Source organism: Zophobas morio, unplaced genomic scaffold, assembly GCF_036711695.1.
Source record: "Zophobas morio isolate AGI-343-1 ecotype UQ-CSIRO unplaced genomic scaffold, CSIRO_AGI_Zmor_V1 ptg000024l, whole genome shotgun sequence".
NCBI classification, from domain to species: Eukaryota; Metazoa; Arthropoda; class Insecta; order Coleoptera; family Tenebrionidae; genus Zophobas; species Zophobas morio.
In genome coordinates, this window is record NW_026972129.1 from 3,295,316 (window position 1) to 3,305,966 (window position 10,651).

At 32.9% G+C, this 10,651-nt stretch overlaps 2 protein-coding genes and 2 long non-coding RNA genes across 5 annotated transcripts; 3 read left to right on the plus strand and 1 right to left on the minus strand.

Moving 5' to 3' along the window:
* The first annotated feature begins 2,735 nt into the window (after window positions 1-2,735).
* Window positions 2,736-3,706, plus strand: LOC135135365 (enkurin). The gene is made up of 2 exons (XM_064064390.1): window positions 2,736-3,445; window positions 3,499-3,706. Exons 1-2 carry the CDS (start codon window positions 2,807-2,809, stop codon window positions 3,688-3,690), a joined length of 831 nt encoding a protein of 276 aa, XP_063920460.1. The 5' UTR covers window positions 2,736-2,806; the 3' UTR covers window positions 3,691-3,706.
* Window positions 3,707-6,628: 2,922 nt separating this feature from the next.
* LOC135135710 (uncharacterized) lies at window positions 6,629-7,844 on the plus strand. Its single transcript, XR_010281629.1, has 2 exons — window positions 6,629-7,287; window positions 7,358-7,844. It is a non-coding gene; the product is annotated as an uncharacterized LOC135135710 (long non-coding RNA).
* A 992-nt stretch (window positions 7,845-8,836) lies between these two features.
* Smd1 (Small ribonucleoprotein particle protein SmD1) lies at window positions 8,837-9,632 on the plus strand. The gene is made up of 2 exons (XM_064064854.1): window positions 8,837-8,994; window positions 9,107-9,632. Exons 1-2 carry the CDS (start codon window positions 8,981-8,983, stop codon window positions 9,456-9,458), a joined length of 366 nt encoding a protein of 121 aa, XP_063920924.1. The 5' UTR covers window positions 8,837-8,980; the 3' UTR covers window positions 9,459-9,632.
* LOC135135709 (uncharacterized) lies at window positions 9,060-10,606 on the minus strand. Of its 2 annotated transcripts, XR_010281628.1 has the most exons (3): window positions 10,027-10,606; window positions 9,657-9,977; window positions 9,060-9,598 (listed from the first exon to the last, which is right to left on the minus strand). It is a non-coding gene; the product is annotated as an uncharacterized LOC135135709 (long non-coding RNA). The 2 variants fall into 2 exon arrangements; XR_010281627.1 differs by lacking the exon at window positions 9,060-9,598 and having other exon boundaries at window positions 9,620-9,977.
* Between the last annotated feature and the right edge of the window lie 45 nt (window positions 10,607-10,651).

Sequence of the window (10,651 nt, forward strand, 5' to 3'; positions counted from 1 at the left end):
AATTATAGCCGCTTCCATAGACGTGGATGTTTGTTCCCAATGTTTGAAACCCTATGTAACGAAACCTTTTTTAATATAGGTAATACTCCTAGGCAATTGTACGATTCCACAACCTTCAGGTAGAACATACTACGGTCACCTCATTTGCAGACTTTTTCAGCAAGGGTTTTAAATCCGTCTATTCTCTCAATAGTGGCCAACTCTATCGTAAATCATACACTTTCTTGACTGGTTCTTGACGAAAGATGTTTGGTTGCCTGCATTTACAAAAAATGCCCTTTTTAGGTGTTGCTTTAATCAACAATAACTAAAAAATGGATAGTTTAACAGGTGAGCAATAATATTATCTACAATGCCAGATTTTTTTAAGCCAAAATACCTTATAGCTTTGGCTCAAAGAGGAAAATAAGTTTTTCTGTTTTTATTTTTTATTAAAAAAACGAAAACCTTTAATGCAATATAAAAACTATTTTTATGAAGATTTTCGTATTACGAAAAAGTAGATATCTCGCACAAGTCTTCAAGGGCTATCGTAAGGATGATATTGGAAGTGGCGTTTTGCCGAGTTTAATGACCGTAAGGAGGAAGAATTTACCATGCATATGATAACTTTAAAACATCTCCAAGACTTCAAACCATTCGGTTTTGTAGTTCCTGATTAAATCAATAAAATAAATTTACGCATTAATTAATTTTTTTGAGTCATCCTGTGTATGCAAATCTAAAAAATATGAATGGAATGATAAATTATATCATATTTTGTACATTTGAGATAGGATTTATTCGGCAAACTTTTGAGCTAACGTCATCAATTTTTTGGAGGGGCCAAGCAAATATATTTTCACTAAACATTTATTATGCTCTTTATAACCTTAAAATGTCTGCAAGATTTCAAAGCATTCGGTTTAGTAGATTCAAAATTAAATTGGAAAATGCTGTTTTATAATTTTGATTACACTCGGTAAGTAAAAAAGCAGTGATAAATTATAAGTATAGAGGATAGACTGATCATATTTTGTACATTTTAGATAGGATTTATTCGGCAAAATTTTGAGATGACGTCGTCAATTTTTACTTCCCGATCGTAAGCGAAGAAAGTATTGTAATCGAGTCCGTTGGCCGACACTCCACTTCTACGATTGTTGTCAAATTTTGTATTTATGTTAGGAATATCATGTAGATCGTAAAACGCTCCCCAAAATTTGTCTAATCATCCCCACGAATAATGTGACGACGTCACTTTAAAATTGTACATAGTAAATGGGTTTTAAATTCTATAAAGTAACATACGGGGCTTTTCAAAAACATTAATAGCTGGGTCAATTTATTTCGACTGTACGGGGTGAATCAGCTAAAATGGGACACCTCGAATTACTTTTTTATTTATTAGCCAAAAGTAATTAATATTAAATATGCAAATGGAGAATTACATCCTGCGACAGCAAAAATTATAATGCAAATACCATTTACTTTTTTTAATTTTTTAGAGTTTGCAATTTTTCTCATTTCAAAAAAATGTAAAAAATAACTTTATTACTTAGCTTCTTAAAAAAATATTAATTTTCTGATTACCGTTGTTCGCTAATGCAGCTTGAGTTAGAATTTGGTAAAATATTGGATTGAATTGTTCATAATAATTGAAATAATTTCATAAGTCTCAAAAATTAGATGGTGCATCACCAACTTAAAAAGTTATTCAGAAAACAAAACGCAGAAAATGCTTTAAGAAAATATTATTTTACAATAGCAAATAAAACGTATGAAAAGTAATAATTATTGAAGTTTGCAGAGTATTTTTTCTCAATTTTACAATAAAATAAAAATTTAGATAAATTAAATTCTTTTTGTGACTTTTTTTTTAATTATGTACTTTCTGTCAATTACTTCATTTTAATGAAGTGATGCATCATAGAACTCATTCGTCTTTATTTACAGACTAAATTTCATTAAAATAGGATCATAAATAAAAAAGTTATTCGAGGTGTCCCGTTTTAGCCAACTCACCCTGTACTTCAGGAGGGAAGTTCTGTTTAAATAACTTTAATCCATTTTTGTTTTTGTAATAAATGACTAGGGGATAAAGAATGTGAAAAACGATGAGATGAATTCATCGAGTAAAATTATTATGGTTTAAGCGTTTATCGGTGGACATTTATTTTTGTTACCTATGTGAAATGATATTGAAAGTTGTGATATTAATGTTTACAAGAATTTTGATCTTTCAAAATACCGATGCGACCCTGAACGCTTTCTATTAACCTCCTACTCAAAAAAATAGTGTTATAAATCTTATTAACTTTGTCTCTAATCAGTGTGTCTGTCTATAACACTGCAGCTCCCCAACGGATGATGCGATTTCACTGCGTTTTATTTTTGTTTGAAAGCTGGTTTAACCGGGATGGTTTTTAGCTAAGTGAAGTAAGTGAACCATTTGTCTCTGTGTGTGTTGTCCGTGGCACCGTAGCCGTTGAAAGCTGGATTCAACAGGATGGTTCGTAGTAGCTGTGTTTGATAATAACCATTTCAGCCATTTCAAGATCCTCAGCTCGTAACACAGTTGGTGTAGAAACCAGCTCGACCGTCGCAGTAAAACTCACGGCTTTTTAAGGTTTTTTTTTTGTGTCAAGGGTTTTTAAGTTTCTTAACCTGTCCATTGTGATCCTTTGCTGTCGCCGGAGTTGGTTATTCGTTTTTTTGTCTGCTATTTATGATGTAGATCCGTAACTATGCAACGGTTGCTACATTAATTCGTTTACAAATTTCAAGCGAAAGTATTATTGTGAAACAGTAAAAAAATATTGATAAAATGTCAGTTATTGCAATTATCCATCATGATGAAAACATTAATAAAATCATCGAAAAGTCATCAACTCAGTTTGAGGGTGCAACTGTATGTTACAAAACCCAGCTACGTGGGAAAATGAAAGCTAGTCCTGTGAAAAAAATTACCATTAAGCCATATGCAACAATGGGTCTGCCTCAAGAAAATACAACAGATCCATGTGAATTTTTAAAAAAACAAACAGGGAAACTGTCTTACAGTCAGGAAGAACAAATTAAAGCAACCGATGAAAAGCATGTGTGTAAGAGAAAACCAAGAATGTTTGCTACTAAAGAGGACATTATAAATTATGATAACAGAAAAAATAAAGCCGCCAATTCAGTGAAGAATTTTATCTCCGAAAATATCAAAACAGTTTTAAAAATGAAGCCAAAGGAGCCTACACCAAAAGTTGTTGTAGAACCTTATGGAAAAACAAAGCGTTTGTGTGATGGTTTAGAACCAATTTATATAAAATCAGATGCTTTTGGTAAAACACCTAGTTACCTACAAGTATTCATTAAACAAAGAGAAAAACTACATCAAATGCAAAAAGATGCTACCGGTGTTGAAAAGCCAAAGTGTCGATACATAAGGAGAGACGAACGAGAACAGTTATTGCAGGTATATAGGAAATAAATCAGTAGGTATTTTTTATATGTTTGTTTAAACTGCAGGGCTTGAAACACAACTGGGGGGAACTTCAACAACAATATCAAGGGCTACCTATCCTCACAGATACTATACCTAAGATTAATCGAAAATCTAAACTTGAAGCTGAACTTAAACAACTCGAAAAAGACATAGTGTTAGTGGAAAGGCATCCTTATATTTATGTGTACGATGATAATGTAATTTCAGTTAACTAATAAAATGATTATTGTTGAGTTTGTAGATGTGAATAAGGACGTTTATTGATAGAATGATAAGTGGACAAATTGAATGAATGAAGTGAATCTTTACTGAATAATGAATACTAATATTTGTGCTCTGTGTTAGTGTGTTCAAAAGGGAGGTGACTCAGTACTCACTTTTGCGGGTGGAAGGGCGACACAAGTATCCCCATCAGAGGCGCTAATAAATTATAATGACAATGATATTCCTATTTTACTGTTTACGTAACATTTAAAATTTGAACATAAGTTATGAGCTGGATCATCAGCAAAATTGAGGGCTTACGTTGTGTTTGAAATAGCGTAATGTGTTCTAAGGCAAAATGGTGAACCCAAACGTGGACCGAATGACAAATGAAGGATTTTTTTTTCATTTTATGAAAAGGCTGTCAAAAAAGTGATGCCTCTCTCGAAAAGGGAAAAGCTTATTTATATAACAAGCTGTACAAGATACTCATTCTTTTCAAAACAAAATTAGAAATTTGTATCAAGAACTGTGTAACTTGTTTATTTATTTATTCATTTATTTATTTATTTACGGGATGCCGCCTTCATAGAAAATTAAAACTCAACTTTATAGTACATACAAATAAAACATTCAAAATAACAATTACAATAAGTATATCCAGTTTGCTAAGGTTTTTTTTTTTAATCTACTTATTCCTTAACATTCCAAAAAGTTCAATCTCCCCGCCAAACATGTTTGCCAGTCTTGAGAATCGGGCCACTGTTGAGAAAAAGTCAAAATTTGTTTGATGAAAATCTAATATATTATTGTATGACTACGTATACTTCGTGATGAACACTGTAAACTGAATTTCTCCAACAGGGAAGAACACTTACCTACAAACAGCACCTAAACACGCACCATGTACATAGAAAGTTTAAATTGTTCTTGGTTCTCCTCAGTTCTAGGATAGTATCGACATTTTTCTTCCTAGTTCTACGTAATCCCAGTGTCGGTCATTTGGTACGAATTTAAGTTTATACATAACTAGAAATCCGCAAAAATTTATTCTGCACCGCTTCAAATGATTCGATATATTCAACAGTATTCCAAGACCGGACGAACCATCGCTACGAACGCCAATTTAAAAATGTTTATTGGGATATCTTTCCAGGCGCGGATCCAGTGGGGGGGCAATGGGTGCAATTGCCCCCCCCTCACACACGACCGAGGTACTTTATTTTGACCAATTTCAAAATTTTGAAATCATATTTCATTTTGTAAATACAGTACAACCTCTATAATCCCAACTCACGATTGTCTCAACATCCAGTAATCCGAACAGAGGCTATTTGAAGTCGATGCCTCTTTAATCCGAACAAAAACTCTGCAATCCGAACTGAACTTGGAAACATGCATCTACTTCCAAAAATGACGCAAGATCTTTCTGCATATGTTGTATGGAATATTTTGAAATTTTTAAAAATAGCGATATTTCAAAGCACTGAATTAATTAACTAATTCTGGAGAAACGGATGAAGTTATCGGAGACCCGAAATCTACAAGAGAAAATATTTGGTTAAATTTCGAAAATCGTCGAAAATGGGTGGAAATTTGCATGAGAAAAATTTCATTTTTGAAAAATTTTCCTAAAAATTCTGAAAAAAGTCAGGGATATATATCCCGACGTGCTGATTCCAAAAATATACCATGTTTATGGTAAAGGAGCAATATTTTCGGAAAATTCGCTGTGAAATTCGAATTTTTCGAAATTTTTAAAAATTGCGCTATTTCAACTGGACGATTCTGGAAAAATGGTTTAAGTTATCGAAGAAATGAAGCCAAAAGTGACTTCTGAGGTCCAAAATCTACAAAAAATATATTTAGTTAAATTTCGAAAATCGTCGAGAATGGGTCGAAATTTGCATAATGGAGGAAATACGAATACATAATAGAAAATTTCATTTTTGAAAAATTCATCTAAAAATTTTGAAAAATTTTAGGGTATAGATCCCGGGGTGTTTATTCCAAAAAGATAGCGTGTTTATGGTCACGGAGTAATATTTTTTTAGAATGTATCTATTATCCATTGTTGCTTAAGAATTCTTTAATTTTTGTTTAATAAAATTTAGGTTTATTTCTTGAAGTTTGTTTTCAGTTGTGTATGAAGTTGTTATTCAATTCCCTTTCAGATTTTTGGGAAAATTGCTGATCCGAACAAATCGTTAATCCGAACACACCTTTTTCCCAATTAGGAATTAGGATTATCGAGGTTCTACTGTACACTATACGTGTAATGAAAAGAACCAAATGTCACCCATGTTATGTGCAAAAGAGTATACTAGCTAAAATTTTATAATTTTTTTTGTTTAGAACGAATTTCTGATAGATAGGTAAAAAAATCACACAAAAATTGCCCCCCCCCCCTGAACGAAATCCTGTATCCGCGCCTGTATCTTTCAGATTTCTATGTATTTATGAAGCCAAGAGTTTGACGTCCCTTTGAAATAATTGACTGAGGATGTCATATTTCTTTGATAGTCCATATCGGCAATTTATTCAAGTGCAAATTTTGGTGAACTGCAAATACACAAAAATTTCAAGATGAAAAAGAAAAAGTGAACTTAGTTGTTTTAAAAATATGTATTGTCGAATTTATAAATGGAACGACAGGAAATTTTTCCATGAAAAGGCTTTCACCAAATAGTGGCCATCAATCAGATTTTTACTTCCCGAGCGTAAGCGAATAAAGAAATATGTCTCCCGTTTCCGCCTGTCTGTCTGTCCATCTGTCTAGCGTCCCGATTGTTGTCAAATTTTGTTTTATATTAGGAATATCATGTAGATGGTAAAACGCTAACCAACATTTTTCTAATCAAAATCATCCCCACCAATAATAGGATGACGTCATTGCCAAAATTTACATTAGCAAACATTACTTAAATTTATAAAATAAGGTGCTAATTGACCAGTAAAGTAAGGTTAGAATTTAGAATGCGCGGCAGTTCATAATTCAAAAATTCTACTATGGGTTTCTTATGGGAGCTTGATTTTACAGACAAAATACGCCGCATAGGTAGAAATCTTAACTAGTTCATGCTACAAGCGATAAAGATTGTACAATTATCTTCCTGTTACTAAAGGTTTAACTATATAAAAAGCTTCTGTTAAAGATATATTGCAAATTAAAAACAACGCTATCCATCGAAGTAACGTACATCGTTTCTAACGTCTTGCGCATGAGTGAAACGGAAAATTCAGAAACACTTGGGAAAGAAAAAGAACGCGAATATTTTGCGGTACTAGTGACGTTTAGATCGTGAAAATCCCCAAAATATGACAGTTGATTTCGTATTTTCATCACAACAAACAATCATAATCACAATTTTTGGATGATATATTAGTTCTGTGATATTGATTCACATTGGGTTGTATGTATCTGTGGACTGGTTTTTTTGTATTTGTTATTAATAATGACAGAAAGACGTGTTAACAATAGGGGCAATTGCCATTTTTTTTTGTTGGAGAAAATTCTTTACAGTCAAATAATGTAGCGAAAGTCAATTGGTATACTGAATTAAATGTGCTTGAAGAGTTTATTCGAGCTAGAATGCGAGAAGATTATGGTAAGTTAATGTATATTGATAAATTCTGTGTCAAGTAAAATTATGACGTATTTTGTTTTATTATGCATAGATATTCCTTAAGAGAGGCAACATGTGAAACCCCAAGAGGTGCATTTGTATATCATCATATGGCTACACCTGCCCTACACGGACGTTATAATGTATTGTGGACCAATAATTTGCGTGCTTGAGACGTATATCTGAAGAAAAGTGAATCAGCTGAGGTCCGAGCTGTTGTCTCTGAAAATTCTTTTAATCCCCAAGTCAGCCTAAAAACAGCTAATGTTGAGGTACAACTTCATGAAAGCTTAGGACAAACTGATAGGAGCGAAGCACTGCTTTTGCTATTGGGCCCTGAACTAGAAAGATCTGAAGAAAATCTACTTCACAGTGTCGAAGAACTATTAGTGTCCGAGGACTATTTTAATGGCCCATCAAGAAAACAGTTTGTGGGTCAGTTTTTCACCAAAAGTGAATCAGATTTTGCATTAGGAAGTGCAATTTTTTATTGTAAAATACTTTTTTTTTGTTTTGAAATAAATTGTTCTTTAAATTGTGATTTTTTTTTTTAATGGGTGTTTCAGACCCAATTCGTACTAAAATGAGAGTGATTTTTACTTGTACATGAAAGGTTTAATCAGGAATGCTAAGTTTTTCCTTTTCTAGCAAAAATGTGTGAAAAGAAAAAAGCTTGGGATTGATGATGATTCTTAAATCAAAATTTGGCAATTGATTGAAAACATTTGCAAATATGAGATCTCCTTTATGTATTATTTTAAATTCACAGCCGTATCTGTAGCATCTGAAAATCAAAGCCATTTATGTGGAGGGGGAAGTCAATGGCAGTATGAACCACTGTACGACATACGTTCGAGGCAAATGTAGTGGTAAAAGTTGAATTTAAATATTTATTAAATACTACCGGTTCCGTTCATGTTTGGTATCAAGATCAACAGTAAAAATATCAGTCTTAATGGTACAGGTAGTGGGATATATAAGAAAATTACTTTAATGGTACAATTTAAGCGTTAAAGTGACGCCTCGATTTCACCCATAAGGATTACACGGGGAACTGAAATACGGGTCTCGTGTTATGAACTGAGTTCAAATTTCGCGCGTCATTCACTTTACTGGTCAATTGATGATAATTATTGGAATTCGTGCGAGTTAAATTGTATGTATAGTTGGTTGCCTGCGTTTGGCGCAACTAATAAAGTGCGAATCATAGGCATAGGGCGAACATTAAATATTTTTTTCTGATAAAGAGGCATTTGCACAACCTTTGAAGGTGAGGAACGTGATCAGGGGGTGACGTACAATAGTTTTGCGCAAATAGTTTGTGCGAAATCAAGAAGTGCGTTTTGTAAAATTTCACATAGTGTATATATAAAACATCTTCAAAAAAATTCAAAAATATGATTATCTCATTTCGAAAAAATTGGAGTTATTGCTCTTTAGCTTAGCAAGGCAATATAAATCATTTTTGGCAATCTAGGGAATTTTATCGACATTACCTAGGGAATTAGAACGTTTTTATCTGTCAGTGCTGTTATTGTGCGGTTGTGTAGCGAAGTTTGCTGTTTTGCCGCTTGCGGAAAAGAGGTAATAGGTTCTGTGGGTAATAGAGTAAACAGTTGCTACCGGTGAAAATAATAATAATATATGCTATTAAAATAGAGACTATAACGCCAGAATGAAATTGGTAAGGTACGTATTCAGGAGGAAATATGTAAAATCAAATTAAACTGTTTTGAGAAAATGGATGTTCAAGCCTGCGATAACATGTTTATTTACCTAACCCAACTTTTTTTGTTTTCAGGTTTTTGATGAAGTTAAGTCATGAGACTGTAACCATGGAACTAAAAAATGGTACACAAGTACATGGGACCATCACGGGTGTAGATGTAGCAATGAATACACACCTAAAAGCTGTAAAAGTCACTGTAAAAAATCGAAATCCTGTTAACTTGGATACATTAACTGTTAGGGGCAATAACATTCGGTATTATATTTTACCTGATAGTTTACCATTAGAAACGTTGTTGATTGATGATACTCCCAAAGCCAAAGCAAAGAAGAAGGAGAGTGCTCGTGGTGCATCCAGAGGCCGGGGACGTGGCCGTGGAAGAGGCGGTCCTAGAGGTAGAGGTAGAGGAAGAGGTCGCAGATAAGAGTCCCCAACTTATTTATTTCGCTACAGTCACTTTATAATTGATTATTTCCATCAACACAAAATATTTTTAAAAATTATTAAGTGCCACAAAAAATGATTGGAAAATTCAGAAATAATTCTTAAGTATTTCATATGTATCTGAAAATTGACAAATAAATATAAGTTTATAAACCTTCACATTTTTAATATTACATACATATAATTATACCAGTTGTAATGTAACGCAACTCTGTTTTGTCTTAACATATTAAAAGTCTGGCCCATTAACTAAGATATACAAAGCATACACAGTACAACATATAAAACAAAATGCTGCTACAAAAGCGAAAGATTTTCTGTTATGTTTGTGTAATTGTGACAACTGAGTTTCGTTAGTTACTAAGAGTTTCCGAACTTCCAAAAGTTCTCTTCTCATCATATCCTTTTTCGCATCAGAGATCTTATCTGACTCGATTTTTTTTTCCAGTGATAGAACTCTTGAGTAGCAGTCTTTAATGGCCTGTTCGGTTTTTGAAATCTAAAAATATATGAAATAATCTTTTTTGGAATTATCTTTAATCACTTACCTCTCGCATCACTGAACATTCACCTAAAAATGGTGCCATATTTTTCAAAGAAATATTGTAACGTACACCAGCTAAATATTAAAATGTTTATCTTCCTTACGTGTTTATGAAAAATGAAAAAAAAAAGTTATAGGTTATCAAAGTTATTAGAACAATGTACTAGAAACACAACCTCAATGAGTAAGTAAAACAAAATGCTGTAGGTAGTTTGTATATGCAGTACGAGGAAAGGAACAAATTGTCAGTTTAATAGTTAAAAGCATCTAAAAATCTATATGGTTAAGAAACCATATTCAAAATCTTCAAATTTTTGTAGTTGTGGCAATAATTGTACGCACTCTCGTGGACTGTGAAGGTGATAACCTGATAACTGCTTATGATGAAACTCATATTTATATGCTGCAATGTCGGGGATGTGCTCATCAGTGTTTTCGATAGATACTTTTGTCCACCTTTTGTCTGCGTCCACCTGTTTATTGTTCATTTGCTTCCCGACTATTTAACTTTTTAGGGTTGAGTATTGGATTTTAAATTAGAATTAGATTTTTTTGTATCTATAATAAGAGTAAGCATCTACCCAATAGGTGTCACTAGGTGTATTAACTTGCGTTATTGTTATCAGTTA

What these genes read in the sequence shown, in the direction of transcription:
- LOC135135365 (XM_064064390.1), top strand. Translation starts at nt 2,807, where the DNA reads ATGTCAGTTATTGCAATTATCCATCATGATGAAAACATTAATAAAATC. An exon ending in AACGAGAACAGTTATTGCAG is followed by an intron (nt 3,446 to 3,498) that starts GTATATAGGAAA and finishes TTTAAACTGCAG; the next exon opens with GGCTTGAAACACAACTGGGG.